This window comes from Melanostigma gelatinosum (genome assembly GCF_949748355.1).
Source record: "Melanostigma gelatinosum genome assembly, chromosome: 14".
Taxonomy (NCBI): domain Eukaryota; kingdom Metazoa; phylum Chordata; class Actinopteri; order Perciformes; family Zoarcidae; genus Melanostigma; species Melanostigma gelatinosum.
The window spans coordinates 2875561-2896233 of record NC_136647.1 but is presented as its reverse complement, the minus strand read 5'-3'; the positions used below and the strand labels follow the sequence as shown (position 1 = coordinate 2896233).

The 20673-nt window shown below is 42.1% G+C and overlaps 2 protein-coding genes across 6 annotated transcripts in view; both read right to left on the bottom strand.

Moving 5' to 3' along the window:
• The window catches only part of fnip1 (folliculin interacting protein 1), a 29218-nt gene extending 16628 nt beyond the window's left edge, over positions 1-12590 (bottom strand). For all 4 annotated transcript variants that reach the window (XR_013772577.1, XM_079283467.1, XM_079283469.1 and 1 more), the window contains exons 1-2: positions 12470-12590; positions 2808-2937 (exon numbers count right to left, since the gene is read on the bottom strand). Coding sequence is in view for 3 of the 4 variants with exons in the window: in XM_079283467.1 (XP_079139593.1) it covers positions 2808-2937; positions 12470-12561 (222 nt within the window). In the remaining variant the exon portion in view is untranslated. The remainder of the gene's footprint in view (positions 1-2807; positions 2938-12469) is intronic.
• A 5120-nt stretch (positions 12591-17710) lies between these two features.
• acsl6 (acyl-CoA synthetase long chain family member 6) overlaps positions 17711-20673 on the bottom strand; it is a 36932-nt gene continuing 33969 nt past the window's right edge. For both annotated transcript variants that reach the window (XM_079283932.1, XM_079283931.1), the window contains exons 20-22: positions 20393-20494; positions 20243-20314; positions 17711-19911 (exon numbers count right to left, since the gene is read on the bottom strand). In XM_079283932.1, coding sequence (XP_079140058.1) covers positions 19771-19911; positions 20243-20314; positions 20393-20494 — 315 coding nt within the window. In that variant the 3' untranslated portion in view covers positions 17711-19770. The remainder of the gene's footprint in view (positions 19912-20242; positions 20315-20392; positions 20495-20673) is intronic.

Below are 20673 nucleotides of genomic sequence, written 5' to 3'. Positions count from 1 at the left end.
TAAATGAATACAAATTAGGAGTATTACAGGACAAATACCATCAACACAAGCTCATTTAACTCTGCAGAAGGTTCAAATTACATCAGAAAATCACAATGCACTTAAAAAGACACCACTTTGTACTGCTTTGTTTGCAGCGATTAAGGATATAAAAACTTTATCAGCCTCTGAAAACATAAACAAAAGGTGGAGTAAAACGCACACTCGCCACCTGCATCGTTTCATCAGCTCAGTACAGGAATGCTCTCCTTTTGACTATGAACCGTCCTGAAATCAATGAAATTGTCACCAAGACAGATGCAGGCATGTATATTCAGGCGTGTGGCCTTTAGTGTGGGAAGAGCCCGTACACGTGGGAATAGATAACAAAGTCCAGAGGGTTTTATTGCAGGGAGGTCTCAGTAAAGGAGGCCTCTGCAAACATGAACATGTCGAGAGAAACCGACCGAGAGCCAATAAAACGACACACTTCTGGTCTAATTTCACCCACAATATAAAAAGTCAAGTAAACATCTAAACATAAATGAAGTTGAATTGTTCAGGTAGAAAACCACAGAAACTGATCCAGAGGCACTTGTGTAAACAGCCAAACCAAAAGCAATGAAAGCTCAATGAGCCTGTGTCACGTGACCTTCTTCACTTGGCAGCCTATTGACGAGGAATGCATTTGGGCGGAGAGGGAGTGCATGTGTATGTGTGTGTGTGTGTGTGTATTAGCTAGGCTGTGGTAATGGCTAACTTTAAACCGCTGTCGACGTAGGGGAGGAAGAGAAAAGGAGACCAAGAGAAACAGAATGCAATGAGGAGAGAAAGATGGTGTTTTAGCCTCATTCTGCTCTTTTAAAGAATGTCAGTAAACTCTGTACACAACTTGTCTGCATATTTTATCATTAATTACACACACACACTCATGCATGCCTCATGAATCCTCGCTGACTGTGTGAGAATGTATTTGAGTGTGTGTGTGTGTGTGTGTGTGTGTGTGTGTGTGTGTGTGTGTGTGTGTGTGTGTGTGTGTGTGTGTGTGTGTGTGTGTGTGTGTGTGTGTGTGTGTCCGCTACAGTGCAGTGTGACGTGTGTACACACAAGCCAGCAGCATGTGACTGCCAGTCATATGACTCTTTCGGGAACTCGTGAGCGAGCAGCACTGCAATCATCCCTCCCGCCCTCCCTCCTCCGCTCTAGCTTCATCCCTCTCTCTCTCTCTCTCTCTCTAATTCCTGCAGCTTTCCGTCTCTCCTTTAACACACATTTATTTTGTTCCAGGACCAGATTTGTCCCTTCAATAGCTCTCTGTCCATGAAATGTTATTCTCTCTCCCATTCTTAACTCGTCCTCACCCATCCCACGCATGCCCAGTCTCTCTGTCTGTACCCTCGTCTTTCTCCGCCCCCCATCTGTCCCCCTTCTCTCTCGCTCTCTCTCTTTCTCTCTCTCTCTCCGTCTGTCCCCCCGTCTCTGTCTGTCCCCATCTCTCTGTCTGTACCTGTCTCTCCGTCTGTCGGTCTGTCTGTCCCCATCTCTCTCTCTCTGTCTGTACCTGTCTCTCCGTCTGTCCCCATCTCTCTCTCTCTCTCAAAATTAAATTCCTCCGAGTTGACAAAAAACAACAACAACCATGTGACAGAAGTCACACAGTAGCTGGCAAAGCCCTACCGATGCAGAATGCACCAAAAATCGACCCCGGCAACAAACACACACACACACACGTATACAAACTCACACACTCTCTCTCAGCATAACTCTTGGTATTGCAGGTCTACATCTGCCACACGTCCAATCCAAATGTCAAGCTACAGTAAATCCCCGTGCATGAGTTGAGAAAGATGAGCAATCAATTTTTCATGACAGGGCGTCAAGAGACAACAGCAGTGTGTGTGTGTGTGTGTGTGTGTGTGTGTGTGGTGGCGAGGTTATGGACATGATGAAGAGGCAGATGGGCAAGCAGACAAGAGGCCATACTGAGGACAGACAGAGAAACATGGAGGTTTTAAAGGCATGATGGAGGAACACGGAGGTGTAGAGTGACGAGGTTAAGACAGGTTGCAGACACCGACTGCAGACACACACACACACACACACACACACGTTGGAGGAGGTAGCGTAAAGCTGGTTGTCAAGAATGCTGTTGTTGAACACACCCTGATAAAGACTGCTACGCTGTGTGTGTGTGTGTTTGACTGGTCACAATGGTTAAGGTGTTGTCTGGCTCGTCATGGAAATACAATCACAAGCTTTTTCGTCATCCATCGAGTCAAAAAGGGACTTGAACCTTTCTACAGAGAATATAAAACTTTAGTTTTAACAAGCATTCATTCAGCTGTTTTTAGTTGTTTTGACTAACCCTGTTTTGGTGAAACAGTTGAATTAAATCCTACAAAACTTAATAAAAAAAAAACTAATAGCAAAAGGAATTCTGTTTTTCATGACAGCCCTTTGACATAATTAAGAAATTAAGTGAATAAACAAACGAAAACACCCACAAACAGGACGTGCACACTGTCCTGCAGGATGTGGTGCAGGTGAGGCTTCTGAACATCACATGACTTCTGTTAAACGTCACACCTCTGCTCTCTGTGTTTGTGTGTGCGAGCTTCAAAAAGGTCAAAAGGTGTCTGCACATTAAAGAAGTAGCTGTTCAACAATGTGACATCTCTACAATAGATTATTCATTTTTCACATCTCAATTCACAGAAATTGGACCTGCATCAGCTGACCCCTGACAGACTAAACCATGTCTGTTCATTACCATCTACAACACAAAGCATGGGCCTCCTATTGACCACACACGCACACACGTGACTCACGGTGATGGGGGTTTCCTCCGTGCCCTTCTTTTTGGTGTTGGAGTCAAAGAGGACATTCCTCCCGCGCCTCTCACAGTCCTGGTAGACGATCAGCCGGATCTGACTGGGCTCCAGCTGGGGGATCGGCCAGCTAGACGGACAGAAGAACGGACGGAGAGAGGAAGAGAATTAATTGCATTAATTGGCATGCAATTAGTACAAATAAAGTGAATTAAAGCCACAGAGTGAGGAAACATCTCAAAGGTGAGGAAACATGTCACACATTCTTTCAGGCCTTTTCTCAGAGTGGTTCTTCCAGGAAGTTTGCACATTGGAGACAATGAGGTCATCCTCCAGTAACACAACACCTCCAAATCAATGTAGAAAGAAGCAATGGAGGAACAACCGTTTCCACTGGAAATACAAAACTCTGAGCACAACCCTTTTAGACCGTGAAAGTGATAACTGAGTACTTTTACAATACTTTGTTGTAACAACAGAAGTAAAAATACATGTTTTGCTACGAAACTACACTTTGAACAACCCTGTGACAAAGGAAGATATTTTCAATCACTTTCCTTCTTTTTAACATGTACAGACATTACTATCAGGGAAAATGTCTCTTATTGAAAAAGTTCTACAAAGGTTCTGGTTGTCCAACCGCAGTAATTCAAAGAACCAATACGATTGGCACATCAGAACAAAGAACTGTGTAAAAACTGGATCACTTCGGGACATTTCATTAAAAGAGTCGACATTGCACTCTATAAAAAGTGTCAAACTCACATTTGACAGTTTAAAACTAGAGTTACATGCTGCAGTTTACATCCAAAACATCCTCACTTCATCATCCTATTAGATATTTGTGTGAAATTGTCACACAGCATATTAAATCTTGAGTTATGGCCAAAAACATATCACTGTGGTGGTCTTAAAGAAGTATTGTTGTGATTCCAATCAGTTCATCCCCAAGTCCAGGTGGATGTTTGTGCCAAATTTGAGGAAATTCCCTCCAGGCGTTCAAGAAACATCGCATAGAAAATATATAAATTGATGCAACAGAACCCTTTTGAAGTTGATCGTTTTTGATTAAAAACCTGATTTTCCTGTGTAGCATTTTTAACACAGAGGATCCTATTTCTGTGAGGTATCTGTTAGATGTCCGTATTACCAGAACACTGGGGGGGGGGTAAAGGTAGAAATGATGTACCAGCTTTAATATAAACTTGTTTAAGCCCTCATCCCTCCCAGTGGACATGACGGAGCCAACAGACTCCATGCCACAGCTGCCATTCATCCATCTCATACCTAAACCAGGAGACACAAAGATCAAGCCAACACACACCACAACACAGATTCACCCAGATAACAAGCAGACACTCATCCAAGATAACAAAGACAATCAACACAGTACTTTGTCCTTAATAACGTAGAGAATATTCCAGTTACACATGTGACCGACACCCAGTACAACCAGTCTGCATCTCCACTACATGAGTCGAGTTATACTTGACTCAAGGCAATGACTCTTATTCTGCATGTTTATATGAAGTGAAGAGCCAAAACAGTTCCATCCTCCCTCCTGACTTCTTTAACCAACAGATAAAGTGATTTAAAATGCAAATATCTGCCAAATTGTATCATCTTCTCTATGCAGACGAATACACACTAAACATACCTAAATATATTTGATCAATCAGCTTCATGGGGTAAGATTTAAAGCTGTATTGGATATTTGGGGTATTTGATTTAGTAGTGGTGCATTAATTCTCATCTCAGGTAATATTACAGAATGATGTGACTGCATATTTCCATCTCGCCGTGGGTTTTTTAGGGGGAAACCGTGGTCCCTGGGTGATTTAGTAGAGGCTGTAAAGATGACTAACAGACAGACGGTGGAGGATTTAGGTGTGACCTGATGGACACTGAGCTGGACCTAAATATAGGCCGTATGTTTGAGAGCAGTGTTTATAGTAAATGGGTGGGTGTGTGGAGAGGAACAGTTAAGTCCATTTTCACTTGCCAAACCAAACGGCATACCTTAGTGCCGGTGTACGGCTCTGTGTATGTGAGGAAGTCTATGTGTACATAACTTATGCATGTGAGCTACTATTTACCAAACACTGGTGTCAAAGGATGGCCACTGCATTCTTCAGTCTTGCAGGAGAGTATATGGAGGGAGGGAGGGAGGGAGTCATGTGCTGCAGCGTTCAGTTGTCAAACCAAAAGTCATTTGTCAGATGGGAGGCAATCACACAAGAGGGTTGGGCAACGTTGTTCAATGAGCTACTCGAGTAATTTCTGGACAAGAAACTCAACAACCGAGCTCGCTGCTCAACATATAAATATATATATTTTAGTTCAGACGATTTTCAGACAGAACGTTCAGAGAAATGTCAACATGAACTTCTGTTTAGGTTTCAACTAATGTGTTGCTGCATTGAAAAAGGTTTCCACTTGAATTCATTTTAAAGGTTTCTTTAACAAATGCTGACGTACGATTTCTTATTTAATTACAAATAATTCAGTAAATTAATATCTCTGTCTTTATATGTTACACTTTGTTTTGCAAAGTTAAGAAAGCAGTGTTCAAGGTGTTTCCTTTGGTGTTAGATTGTTGATTAATTTGTATCGGGTGATTCCCAAAAGTCTAGTTTATAGCAAAAAAAACCTTTGACGCTACAAACTAGGGATCGATGCATCCTCAGTTGGTAGCGTCAACGCTTCCTGAGGTGGCTTTACGGTAGAGGGCTACCACTGTGATTACATTAAAACATAAAACACATGCAGGATATGTTCAACTGTTATTGGTAAGTGACGTTTGGCAAATAACTAATAACAGAGGATTGCCTTAAAGCCAAGCTTTTACTCATTTAAGACCACGACAGTGTTGACTCGTCATTGATCGAATCACTCAACATATATCATCTTATCAAGGTTTGCATTGTTGATTATTTTCTCGATTAATCAAGTCGTCGTTTGGTCCATAAAATGTCAGAAATTCGTGACGGTCAGTGTTTCCCAAAGCCCAAGATGGCGTCCTCGGATGTCTTCTTTTGTTCACGACTGAAAGACATTCGGTTTTCTGTCATAGAGGAGTAAAGAAAGCAGAAAATATTCACATTTACGAAGCTGGAATCTGAGAATTTTTACTCAAAACTGTCAGAATAGCTGGCGAATAATTTAGTAGTCGACAACTTATCGATTAAACTTCGACGCTCTGGCTTCGCTGTTGTTCTTCTGCTCTTTTGTTTGGACAAACGGGTAATCGAAGTGAATGTTCGATGACTTTACAAAGTGTTTGAGTTAAACGGGAGACGTGACGCCTGCCTGGCCGACATAATGAGCTCAAACTGCATTGTTTGAGGCGGAGTCGATGTTCAGCTCATAGATTTGTGTGATCGTTTTAGTATGCCTCCTTGCTACTGGACTTTATGTTGGAGGGTTGTCATGCGTTTTGTGCTTCTTCAATTGAGGAAATAAATAAATCTCTGATCCTTTTTGCAGCCGTCATTAACTGGTCAGAAGTTACAGGATAGGTTTCACTTTTCCAGCCAAGAATTTGGGGTGCAACAATTCCAAAAAATAAGATGCGTTGCAAATCAGCCCCAGAGGAGATCTGCATAATGTGACAGCAACTTCACTGCTCCCTTTGTTGCAAACAGAAAACACAGAGCAAGACGGAATAAACACCGGACAGAAAGCTAGGAAGACGACAATAAAACAGACAAGAGCCCTTTTATGAGCAGCAGAGTCCGAAAGTAATGAAACAAAGAACAAAAGAGAAGAATGTTGAATGAGTAAATGCATTGAAAGCTGCTGGAGGGAGAATTGAGCTTAGTTTAAAAAGCTCACATGAAAACAGAAAAACATCTGAGACGGACAGAGAAGCGAGAGCAGAGCAGGAAGTATCCATCAGAGAGCTTGTGACAGTCACAGCGCTGACAGAGGAGAGAGGGCAGTCATTCATAAAAGCAGCACATGACTTCATGGCTGTTACATACTCGCACCGCTTTGACCTCCATTGTCTGAGCCACAAAGGACTCAAAACAGCCTCTTGACAGATTCACGGCTGTTTGTTTCCTCGTACAACCTGTTGATCTTTGCTTGGCAACAGTTATATTTAGGTTCCATTCCGAGCGGGGCGTTAGCTCGTCTGAAAATGATTCACCTTGGTCCCGAGACTAAATGTTATCCAATCTGAGATCACAGATATGCAAAACACAAACTCTCTGAACTACAACTCCACCCAAACACATTAATGCCAGATTAATGCCAACTCAACGAAACCACACTACAAACCCTTTAATCCTCATTATACAACACTGACCACAATCAATCTTTAAAACTACAGCTCTGCTACCTCAAACTGCAGAAACGTTGCCCAGCTGGGAACAGGTTGCCAACAACGACACGTAAAAACAACAACAACACAGACAGACCTCCTTTGACCAGCACTACCATGCCCACTGGGATGCACACACGCCTGGTTAAATATTACCGGCTCCTACCTGGGCATCATCGCGAGTCTGCCAGTCTTTCCCCCAGCCTTCTTCTTCCTCTCTCTCCTCTCGTCTCAGCCAAAGCTGAGGGTCTAAGAATAGCGGTGAACTAAATCCACACAACAACATGAGACTGTCAGGTGATCGCAGGAGCTCTGTGTGTGTGGTTGAGTGTGTGTGTGTGTGTGTGTGTGTGAGAGAGAGAGAGTACCAGACCGCCGGCTGCCACAAAGGGCCTGCGATAAGAGAGTGACAGTGGGGTATTTGTTTGTGGTGTTTTCTTAATCCCACTCTGTTTTTGTCCCCTCTCCGCTTATTTTCATCGTACTTTCAATCGATTTAAAAACCCACATATTGTACAATTCATCCTTTTAACAAGGAAGTGTAAGAAGAAAGCTTCCTTTATAAATACATGGCTGGTGGTGCGTTTTCGGGAGAAGTGTCAGCTGGCTGAAGGAGGAAAGAGAGTTCACCAATCCGTCACAACATATCAATAGGCTATCATTTAAATTACAATAATTTGGTGACCGTTGGTAAGTTTTAAACTGTATCGTTTGATTAGTACAGGAGCCCAGAGATGAATTATTCCATCATGACGTTGAAAATGTATAAAAAAGGATCATTTCAGATGACAATAGTGTCATTTTAACACATATGTGACCATAGAAACTGATCTTGTATAGCAGTGCAAAAAAAAGAATCACACAGCGTACACCTAAGAAGAAAGTATCCACTGTGATGCACTCATTTTGAATATGAATTGCGTACTATTGAGAGCCACATTTCCTGGAGAAACAAGAAACATTAAGTAATTGAACTACCTCTGCATGCACACTAATATTGTGTTCGCACGGGCAAACACGGCTGCATGTAAACGGGAATATTAGTGGAATATTAATATTCATTAGTCATGTCAACGCTCAGTAGGAATATTTCCTTTATCAGAATATTTAATGCAGGTCGACGTAGTCAGCGATCCATCGCTGCTGCTGCTGGGCGAGGCGTGTACTGATAAAAAGGTCACAGCAGAGCTATCAGGTTTCCTCCACTGCAGCGAGTCCGACGTCAGCCTACTTACTGACCTCAGAGAGCCCTCGCTCTCTCTGCACCACCACTGGAACATCTGTGTGTGTGTGTGTGTGTGTGTGTGTGTGTGGCAGGAGACGGTTACATAAATATCCCCTCGGTCCAGGCTGTGTGACGTTCTTCCGGCTGTGTGTGACGGAGGTTTCTGGTGCATGAATGCATGAACTACAGAGTTAAATGAATCATCCAGCATTCTCACTTTTGCATCATGACATTGAACTGGTAACGTCTTGGAGCATCGCCACGACTAGATACAAATCACTGTGAGTTACCCAGAAGAGCAGTCACCACATCTTATCTCTCGGATACCTGTGGTTTTATTGGGGCATCTTCTACACGTACTGCCTCAGACATTACGTGGACGTTATAACACTGAATTTGAAGTCTTCCTTGTGGAGACGGTTGTTACCTACGTGATGTTATTTGGAGTTAAAATGAAGCCGTGAAAGAGGGTGATAGCCAAGCCCTATTTTCTACAGGGTGAAACACAATAGTATACACACACACACACACACACACACCTTGTTCCACTGATAAAAGTGCTGCACTTCCTTGAGATAACTGTTTTTACATTCGAGTAAACAGCAACTCCCTCAAGGAACCGGCCACATGGCCCAAAGCACCTGACTACCTGCAGTCACATGATTCTGAGTTACCAAGTTCAGAAGAAACAAGAGCGCATATTCTAAGAAAATACCCAAGATTTACATCAACACTATATAAATTGTAATACTGTATACATCCCAATATTACATAACAATCGTAATGTGTCAATGTGTATTAATATTGTTTTTGATGCTTTGGCAACATTGTATTTCTCACAATGTAAAATTAAAGAAACTAAAATCGGTGCAGTAATATTTATGCGGCATAATGGAGAGAATACTGCCGATCATAATAGTTGATGGAATAAAGTTATAATATTTTCACGTTTTGCCGTTGCAACCGGACGTTACGTAGCATCTTCACACCAGAGACAGTTATCTGCAGCATTATGAATACTCTTATGAAAACTGTGTTCACCCTTTCTGTACTCCCGTGCATGGTGTCTTGAAACAGGTTAGACTTACATACTGTGTTTTGTGTGTTTTTACACTGGGTGTGCACGTGTGTGTTGTAATGACTACGTGTGCACTGATGGCTGAGTCACAACTTCTTCTGAATCAGAAACAACACATGACTTGTGATGAGAGCAATAAGTGTGTCACAAAGAATCACATGAATGTAGAAATAAGCTTTTCCTTCCCCCTTGCTCCATTTAGTCATTTCTCTCTTTCTCCTCTCGAGGCTAAAAGTAGGCTAATTAGCTGAAGTGACTTTCAGCTAATTTCAGTTGAAAGGGCCAAACAACCAACCAATCATCAACAACAGAGATGTTAAGAAGTTTCTTTGACGTATTCCGCGTGCAACAAAAAAAAGCATAAAATCAACGAATCGACGAAAGAAACCTTCGTCGATTAAGACCAAAAACTACCGAGTAGTCAACTTAAAAAACGAATAAACAAAGTACCGTACTCCAAACTGCCTCTTTGGTAATTCCCACTGCAGTAGGCATCTCCAGACCAGGACCACATTGTGGCCTCATGACTCACAAGGTGAAAACAACAACAGCATTGCTGTCCGTCGGCACCGCGAGGAGCAAGACATCCAGAATTGTGTGCAACGCGGCCGCGTTTGAACGGCCTAAGTAGCTCTTAAGCCGGAGCTCCTGCGTGCGTGTGTGCAGTTTTTTTTGTAAAACTATATCTTTACCATGACCCTGTCGTTCTGAGAAGTGTGGTCACTTAAAATAGCCCCGATAGGAACCTGATGACAGCGGCCCATCTCTACAGAAGTCTGGCAGGCCTGCAGCATGTACACACACACACACAACCATTATTATATTTATTTATATACACACATATACGTGTATATATATAAGCAACTAAAGTACTGAGAGCACATGCAGACTTATCCAACTCTTTATGCCAGTAACATGCAGCGCAGCCATGTGATCGTCACACAAACATGACAGCCTGAGATTGATGAAGGATCCACATGACACACCGGAGTTATGAAAGCATGCAGTGGAGGAAGGATATCACGTGAAAAGTCATGCTTTTTATTTTATGTGCTGCATGCTACAGTGCAGGCTCAAATTTGCCAGCTTTTTTCCAGACGTATTCCCATTTTTACACCTACTTCAAACTGCAATGTGCACCTAGAAACAGAATGAGCTAAAAGCTTATTAAAATTGCATCCGATTTTTTTTTTTTTGGATCTTACAAAGTAGTGTGTAAAAACAACACGCTCTCCCTCCTCCTCCTCGTTCCTCAGCACAAACAGCTATATTGAGTTGCATGGCCCGGGGTCAAGAAGGAAGTTTCCTCACAGGGCAGCAGCCAGGAAAACCAGTCTGTGGGTGTGTGCGTGTGTGTGTGTGTGTGGGGGGGGGGGGGGGGGGGGGGAGGCAATGATCAAGCATCCCGACCGGCTACAGAATGAGCCAGGAGCTCTCGCTGTAATGTACAGTATGCTGTACCCAGGTCAGGTGCTGCACACCAGGGAAACCAGAGAGGCCTTTTGAGGCTTTTCCCTCACGGGGTCTGCCAACCTGCTGCCCTCTGAGGTATTTCGGGTGATGCATTATGCAGGACAACAGGGTTGCAAAACAGCCACATTTCTACAACTATATAACTTTTCTATATCTGCAAATGAATGCATAATGTGTGTGGGACAAGATTATGGTATTTGGATCTGGTTTCCGATACCATTTAGCTTCCCGTTAGCTTTTATTCATGCATTAGTATCCGTGTTTAATCCAGCCGTAGACGTCGTCTCTCAGCTTCATTCACGTGTCTTCAGGTGTGTCTAATTGGACCGGACACAATAACCGGCACACGGAAGACGAAAGTCTTGGCCGTGGACGTTAATACGGTCCCTATTCTTGCCACCATCCAAGTGTCCTCCATTAGCCACCTTTCCTTCTCACAGCTCCAGCAGAGCAAATCATGCCTGATGAACGGGCAGCTCATGCCAGAGGTATGAAGAGCAAAATGTAAGAAAAATAATCAGCACTTCCCTCGGCTACATGCACAATGTTGGGGCAATTATGTGAGTATTAGGAAATGGCTGCTTGCAATCCAGAGAGAGAGAAAAACAAAAAATGTCCAATGCAACTATGTGGTGCATGAGGGTTTTAAGTTTCAAAACTCTTAAATGTCTTCTGCATTTGAAATGGATGCAATCCCTCAATATCTTCCTTTAAATCTCTTCTTAAGACTCACTTTTATACACAAGCGTTTTCTTAAGTTATCGTATATTGTGCTTTCTTGGATGTAAGACACCTGCAGCTAGTGTAGTGTGTAAAAAATAAATGTCCCCTTGCAGGATTAATAAAGTATCTCTGTCTAAAATTATGATTCTATAATATCTTACATTTGTTGTGAGCATCACTGGTGTATGAACTTGATGTATTGAGGTATTTCTCTTCAGAATCTGGACACCATCTTTGTTTTGTTTATGCTGAGCATCACTGTTGTGTAACCTAGAAAATGTCGCATTAACACAAAACATATTTACATAAAACAGAATAAATATCCGTATATCGACACAAAGCCATCATCTACTTTTACACTAATACCATTGTGCATCCCCAGAATGCAGTCTGTCTACAGAGGCTGTAACCGTTACTGTCTCGTGCCTACCACGCAGCCTTTAACTGCCGCGTTACCAAAGCAACACAAAGCAACAGTTTTAAAATCAACTTTAACACTTTTATAACAGACAGCACACGAGTGTACAACGCGCGAGAGACGTTGCTAGCAAAGCCGAGTGCCAACCGACAAGAACGAGCGAGCGCGTGCAGCCAGCATCTTGTTGGTGCTAGTATCATTAGCATGTTAGCTAACCAGACTTTTTGCCGGATCGATTTTTAAATTAACAAAAAATATGCAGCGTTGCTTTGTAACGCCCTAAAGGCTCTAAATAAAAAATAAAATAAATATGTCACGCGCCATAGCGAAAAGTCATAAATGGCGTTCGTGTATGTTACACACTCACACACAAACACGCGCGTGCACACATGCGCACGCACACACAAACAAAACAAGCTACCTGAAAGCTGGGTCCTCTTTGCTGCATCTCGTGGGAGGCGACGTAAACGCATTCCTCTTGTTGAAAAGTTTCTGGAAGAGAGTCGGAGGCATTTTGTACCAAAAAATCTCTTTCTTCCTCCTTCTTTTCAAATCCGAAAGCAGAGCTTGTTCCTTGTAACCGTCTCCATGAGTGTCACACAGTCATATGACAGGCATTAGTCACGCGGAGCTGCTTGGTAACCCCGCTACATTTTTCTGATTGGCTGGTTATTTTTGGACCCAGGGTACCACGTGGTCAGTTGACCACGTGGTTTTTTTTTTTGGTTTGTTTTACTGTGTTGATGTTTTGTCGTGAAGGCATGAAATGTATTCACAGAAATCATACAAGTGAATACACCGAGGAAGCTCATTAAAAAGACCCCACGTGAAAAAAGTGCAAAAGCCAGGAATGCGCAGAACAAACAGACAAATATCCAACACTAATTATATATTTATTTATTGAACATTAATTCATTTTGGACATTTGTTTTGTAGAACGAGATAACTCACAAATAAATACAACCACTAAGATTAAAAAAATAAACTTTACATCTTAACTTTTTTTTTTAGCTTACATTAAATATTTAGATGAGGCATTTAAAGGCATTGACACGTGGGCTTAATGTCGAAAGAGTAAATACAACCGCAGATAAAACACAATACAACATATATATTTCACATATAAAATTGAAACAATCACTGACAGGAGAAGAGAGAAAAGATGAATGTTTAAGAGAATACACGTCTGACATCTAGTGGTCGTTTTGATACTTGTTTTTTAGAATAAATATTAAAATAAAAAAAAGGAAATCCTGGGCTTGTTTGAGTGCATTTTCATTGCCACCGTTTGTGCAGCAAGTTATGTCTTAAAAAAATAAGGTCTAGTCTGAGAAGCAGTGCATGTCATCCCACTGAATTATAATCTTTAAATAACACATTCAAATACTGATTAATCAATGTGTCACATTTCGTTTTCCATATTCTTTTTGCAGGATATCTCACATCTAGATTATGGGATTTTGGTCTTCAGGTGTCACATTGGAGAAGATTCCGTGCACTCGAGAACCGTGAGAGGAAACAAAGGAGCACTCGTGAGTTTCACACACCTCGTCCTCATCCCTTTGAAGAAGGCGTCCCGGTCAGTGGCGTCGATGAAGTCGAAGAACGTGACGTCGTCCGGGCTGCTTGTGACGGGCCGCGTCAACGTCACCGTCAGCCGTCGGGCGTCTTCCGGAGCGCTGACCTCTTCACCTCCAGACACGTGGACCGGATCAGGTGCGTCGTGGACGGATAATGTGGGGGTTTGGGTGCGTTTTGGTCCGAGGAGCTCAGCCATGATGGGGCTTTTGAACCAAACCTTCTTCTTGTACAGAATGGGCTTTCTGTTGCTGAGCTGAGGGAGCAGAATTATGTTAGAGTACGTCTATAATAACTCTTCATGTGACGGACAGACAGGTGCTTTTCTTACTTTTGGTGGTGTTTTCCACTCGAATGTTGTCTCTGCAGATGGAGGATTTAAAAAACAACAACATTATTATATTACTCCAGTATTTGGTGCATTGGACTCATCTCTGGTGGGGATTTCCTTCTGGTCTCTCTCCTTCTGGTCTCTCCCCCACACATCCCTGTCTCTCTACTTAAACACACTCGTCACTTTTAACATTCATACACTTCACTTGGTTTACGGTCCTGTTATCTGTTTTTGTGTGCACTTTATTCTATATCCTATATTCCATATCTTATTGTACATTTCAAATATGTTTCTATTTCCTGCACTGTGCTGACTGTTTTTGACAGTTAAATGTTATTTTGATAGTTAAATGTTGTTGTTTATTGTTGAATGTTATGCACCTTCCGCCACGACAAATTCCTTGCAGGTGAAAACTTGCTTGGCAATAAACAGTTCTGATTCTGAGTCTGATTCATTGTAGAGTTCAATTAACAAGTCTTTACCTGATTTAAATGAGTCTGCATGTATTTTGGTCTCAGCTTCAGTTCCTCTGTTCATCATTCAAAGAGAAAAGACATTAATCAAACCATTTTTTATTATATATTTAATATTGTTTTCATTATTTAAAAAAAAAGACTGCATGTCAAGTGACTTAAAAAAAAAAAGAAGATTAAACTGAGAAACTCACTTGATCTCACAGTTCTTTTCAGCAAGAATCACAGAGGCATCTGCAGAGAAATGTGTGTTATTATTATTATCAGACCATTTCAGATATTATATCAGTTATTCAGTTGTTGAACAATTTGTCCCTTCAATACCATTTTTTAAAATATATGCATAACTAAAATAAACACATATAAATTACATTTTTTTTAATCAGTTGTGAAAGGCCCAAACTGTACATTTCTTTAATTATTTTAATTATATGCACTTCTCAGAATCCACCATAAGCTACAGCTGATTAACTGCTAATATATGTTGAGTGAGTAATGCTTTCTTTTTTTTATGTTGATTTTATTTATTTATATATATTCATTCTATTCATTTTATTTATTTTATTTGTATCGTATCGACTGTCTCACTGAGCTTTCTGTTGTTATTATTGCCTTTATTGTTGCTGCTTTGTATTATTATTATTGTTATTATGACCAACATTATCATGTTTAAAGTTGCAAACAAAAAATAAAAACTTGATATTATTTTCACTTGAAAAAGTTACTGGCTGGGGTCTAAATGTATTAATTATATATACACACACGTATATAATATAAGAACTGTGTGTGGTATTTGCTGTTACCGATGATGTCAGAAACGTTGGGTGAGTGATGCTTGCAGAGGCTCTCAGCGTGGCTCACATCCAGCAGGGTGGAGTTCTTCACGTGGAGATGGAGACCCAGCAGCTCCTCCTGAAAGGAAGTCAATGGTACCGCTGTGAAGAGAAGATTAAAAACTACAATATAATAACTTTATATTGTGGTTGTGGATGAATTCAAAAAATGGAGGACACACACAAACACACCATAGCCGTCTCTTCTGAAGATCTCTGGGGAGGGAAGACTGCTGCTGGAGGTTCCAGAGGAGCAGTCCTCCTCCTCCTCCTCCTCCTCCTCCTCCTCCTCTTCCTCCTCTTCCTCCTCCTCATCAGAGCTGAGACTTGTGTCTGACTCTGTGATGCTTCCCAGAGTCACCGTCAACTTCTCCGTCATTCCCCTGAGTTTGAAGGCCTCCTCGGGAGTCGTCTGCCTGGTTGGGTGACCTGCAGCTGACCCTCGGCGGACAGGTGTTTCGGGAGCTCTCATGGCCGGCGTGAAGGCTTCGTCTCGGGGGGTTTCGGTAAACGCCGGGTTGCTCCGGCGTGGAGCAGATGTGCAGTGGAAAGGCTTGATCCTTGTCTGTGTGGGCAAATGAGGAGAGAGTAGAAAAGTAGGAGACGAGAGGAGCTGTGTGAGTGTTTACTTCATAGAATACTCAATATTTAGAGAACCAGGTTCGTGCATTCCATTATTATTATTACAAAGAGAATAGACGTCAAAGTTTGTTAGAAATATCTCCCTACTCACAAACACTGGGACGACAGCAGGGACATCCACCTCCTCCACCTCGGGCTCCTCTGGAAGTGTTTCATATCGCTGTTTGTGCAGAAGTCTCCTGCACTCTGAAAGGAGTTCATGTCTGAGGGAGTGATTTACCTGCATACTGTGGGTACATTATCTTTTATAATAATATGTGCATTAAATGTGTTTATTTCTTACTGTCTCGTCTGCTCAGTGCTGCTTTCACAGGTGTGTCTCTTTTGGTGGCACGGTGTCTTCGGTACCTGCGTGGACCCATTTCCGGATGAAATGTGGTCGATGATCGAGGTTTAAGCTGTTTGCTAACACGTTTAACTCGAATGTGTGATGGTATGTCCTGAAGGACAGCGCGAGGAACAGTTTAAAATGTCAGCCTCAAGCTACTGAACCGTTTCCTCTCTGTGCGCTGCTTAGCAACCGAGCACACCAGGTGAGTCGGTCAGCTGCTGATGGCGATTTAAAGCCGCTCTTTTATTTTACTTTGAAAGTCTTCAACGGAAGTCTTTTTTACGATGGATACCCATTTCCGCCAGTGATAAAAAAGAAGCTATAATTAAAAAAATTAGGTAGCGTTTAAAAATGAATTATTTCTCAATATTTTGACTTTTCTCAAAATGATGACAAACGTTTTCAAAATAATGACTTATTACCTCAAAATAATGAAAAACCTTTTAAATATTTTACTTAGCATCTAAAAATAATGAGAAACGTCAATATTTTGACTTAGAATCTCAAAATGATGAGAAACCGTTTCAAAATAATGATTTAATATCTCAAAATAATGATGTAGTATCTTTCTCAAATTTGTTTTGTTTTGTGTATTTTATGTGTGTTCACTTTAACTACTAAGTGTCTGCAGCTGTGTGGCCATGGGAGGCGTCTGGTCTGACAGGGCTCCTGAGAAAGAGTACACAAAGAAAAGTACCTTGACCTGTGGATACCAGAGCGTATGAGTGAGTGGAGAAACCTCCCTCTTCCTGTGTGATCATGATGTATCGTCCCTAACAAAGAGACGTGTGTGTGAAAGAGTTTCATTTGTAAGATAAGAGAAGAGGAGAAATGGCCTTGGGGTTAACTCATGGGTTTCCTGTGGTTTGCTACAGTTAGTGTGTGTTATTTCTTTTAGTGACTTCCGTGTTCAGGAACATCTGAAACCAATTAGGAGGAACAGATAAGGTGTTTAAAATAAATTACGATAATGCAAAAGGAAATGTTACTTGTTTGCAATCTGGATCCTCTTGGTTCGGTTCCTAAAAATCTTATTTATTGAAATGTCAAGAAGACAGAATAGAAAGAAGGAAACTAAGAAGAGGAAAGTCATTAAAACTCCCAAAATGTTAAAATAAAGAGTACTTTTACTTTAGATGCTGTAAGTACATTTAGCTGAGAACACTTGTGTACTTTTACTTAAGAACTTTGTGAACTTTGTTTCATTTAGTTTATTTTTCAGATTGTTGGCATTGGTCAACACTCTGCGTAGGTTACTTCTTCTGACAGCAGTTCAAAGCTTTTCAAACCAGCGATTGAGACAATTTGCTAGTACTTCCAGGGAAACCTTTCAAAAATAAACCTGCATGCAGTAGCATTAAAAACACAGTGAAAAAATAACGGAGACAGTCGTTTAAAATCATTCCAGAATATCTTTTATTTCATTGAGCCCTGGTCCGATTCCCCGCCCTCCCTTGTCCCTATTGCTGCACTCAATCATTACAAGGATATGGTGCTGATTCCATTTTACAGCAGAATAGATAAATAAATAAGTACAATTCATCTCACTACACGCAATAAGAGAGAGAGAGAGAGACAAAATAAATCCATTCAAACCATTGATTTAATAAATATGCTTACATCTAGCTGTCCTCATTTATGTACATCCACATTGTTTATGCTTCGGGACGGTAATCAACTTAAAAAGCCTATACATTACTTCTATGTGTAAACCCTCCCAAAAGAAAAAGAAAGTGTGTTTCTTTAGTTTAAAAGTTGATCTATTTTCCTCCAGTGAGTGGGATTCCTCAGCTTTGCCTACGTTGCAAAGCTTTGCACTAGCAGCAGTGGCTGTGGGCAGCTGCATACAACCTGCTCTATTAATGGCCACAAAGAAACGTCTTATTTTTCCCCAAGTCAAATGCTAACGGAGCTAGCATCGCAGGGCAAACTGCATGCATTGCGCCCTGGTTTTGGATTATCTCTCTTTTCTTTTTTTTTTCTTTCACCTGACGTACTATTTGTGCAAAAGACGGATGAAAAGAAAAGATGTGATCGAGCCGACTGCAGAGCGTGAAAAGGTCATGATTGTTACAGTCCCCGTCGCGCGCGAGGAGCATGCATGCTAAGCTGCCGATCGCAGCCGCGTAGAGGTGACGAGTGAACGCGTTGACGTGAACTTGTGTGATTCGGAATGCGGTTCAAAGCGTCGAGATCGAGACAGCGGTGGTTTGTGAGGCGGGAGCTGCTGCTCTCTCAACCGTCTTCTCTCAGTTCTGACCTCAAACACGACGGCGCGGCCTCGGGTGAAATTGCACGACGTCGAGGGTTGAAAGTTTCATCTTTGTTGTGTCGGATCAGGAGGAATGCATCAGGCCCTGATGCGTGTTCGCTTAAAAGGAAAAATCTAAGGTTTTCCACTGAGGATGAAGTCCATTATTTGTCCCACGAGGTATCAGCAAGACACCTCCTCGAGCTACGCTGTACACAAAGACATCATGTTTTGCTGTCGTGAACTGTGGATGAAGGTTTCTGTTTGGCTGGTGGGTTTAAACCGAAAGTACGAGTGGATTGTTCAACATAAAAGTGCTGATGGATTACTGCTGCTGGGGACAGAGCGTTTGATGGTTTGTTTGGGTGGATACCAGGTAGCAATTTCAGTCAGATTTAAAATGCTTAAAGCTACTACGAGGAACTTTTATTTTGTGTCGAATTTGGCGGCCCCTGTGGACGAACGCGGTAGTGTTTCCGAACACCAGAGTCCCTTTAGAAAACCTCTCATTCTACTGCAGCAGGGTCTGACAGTCTGCCCCTCTCAGTCCTGGTTCTGGTTCTCCCGTTGCCTCCCTTCCCTCCAGCGGGTCCAGCAATACGTCCTGGGTCTGCTCCTGGAGGAGGAGGAGGAGGAGGAGGAGGAGGAGGAGGAGGAGCCGCCGCCGGGAGCTGAGCTCTCCTCCTCCCTCCGAAGCTCTGACTGCAGGTCCAAGGCTGCAGGTGAGGTTGGATCTGGGTCGGTCCACTATTTATGGTGGTTATATAGAGGATCAGCACTAAACGGAGACTGTTTCATTACCAGATAAAAGTTCCTCACAGTAGCTTTAAATTGAACAAATCAAACTCAGAGATAAAGTGAAATACATCATGCTTTGTTTTTAGTGTTGGCAGCTCTAACCACCCTCTACTGGACAACACTGAAACGCACCACGTCTGTTTATTGATTTGTTCTTTATGCAGCATGGAAAAGTCATGTCACAATGAAAAACAACCCAGCTAAACAGGGCGGCGCATTTCATTTTTTAACGTATGCTTTCTCACAGTGAATGCATACATAAAAAAACGAAATACACTTTAGAATGTGTATCGTATTCCATTTTATTTCCTTGATTTGTTTTCATCTGGGCATTTTAAATCGTCCATAGCGGGGGCCAAGGTTCGGCTTGCTTTTCCGAAAGCACGTTAAGCCTAAGGTGTCACGTCTTTGTCCCACTGCAGGTCAATGGTCAAAAGCAGATCTTAGCGTTAAGATGCTCGGAGGAAAATGAGGTTCGGCCTTCACATGGAGATGCTGTCGTAGAGCCGGTCGATCTTCTCCTTGAAGTACTCCTTCAGCTCGGGCCTCTTGGCCTTTAGCGTCGGAGTCAGGAGGCCGTTCACGATGGAGAACATATCGCTGTGGATGTAGATGTTCTTCACCTTTAAGAGTGGGAATGAATAGAAAAGATGTTGAACGAGAACAGGATTCTTGAGAGTCCCCCAAGTTATATTTGGCTGATTTATTTCTAATATAATGAGAAAATAAATGTATAAAGTGCTGCAGTATAAATATTTGATATCATTTTACTGTGTGGCTCAACTGAACTTTACTCAATTATTATAAAGATATTACGGCAGAATCAAACAGACCTTAAGTGACACATTGCTGGCACATAAACAGACATGGTGAAGCTTTAAGACCATGATTGTTACTGCTCCAACAATAGATTCAACATGAACTGTTTTTTGCGTGAAACATATGCCCACGTACCTGCTCAAACGAGTGGAGGCCGCTGGCTTTGCCCAGACGCACCAAATCTTCAAGGATGGCCTTCCTCAATTCCTGCAGACAAAAGAAGAAAGTTATTTTCCGGTCAGACGTCTCCAGCATCTGCTATTCACACCTGCTGGTCACACCTACCGTGTTTTTACAGAGGTCCTTGTAGGTGCCGAATATGCCTTTTTTCTTGGCCCACTCAGGCATGACTTCGGGGTCGGGAACCACAATACCCACCAAACAGGACTGCGAAGAGCAAACACAGACACAAGAGTCAAAAGATTGAGTCGTAACTCATCTCAGATAATGAGATTAAAAGGTTGACGTCCTCTAATCAGACCCCCCTCTTCTCCTCTCCACGCGGCGTGCATCGTTGTTCATTAGTCAGTCACCACTGTGTAGCGTTACAATCACAGCGCGTCTGT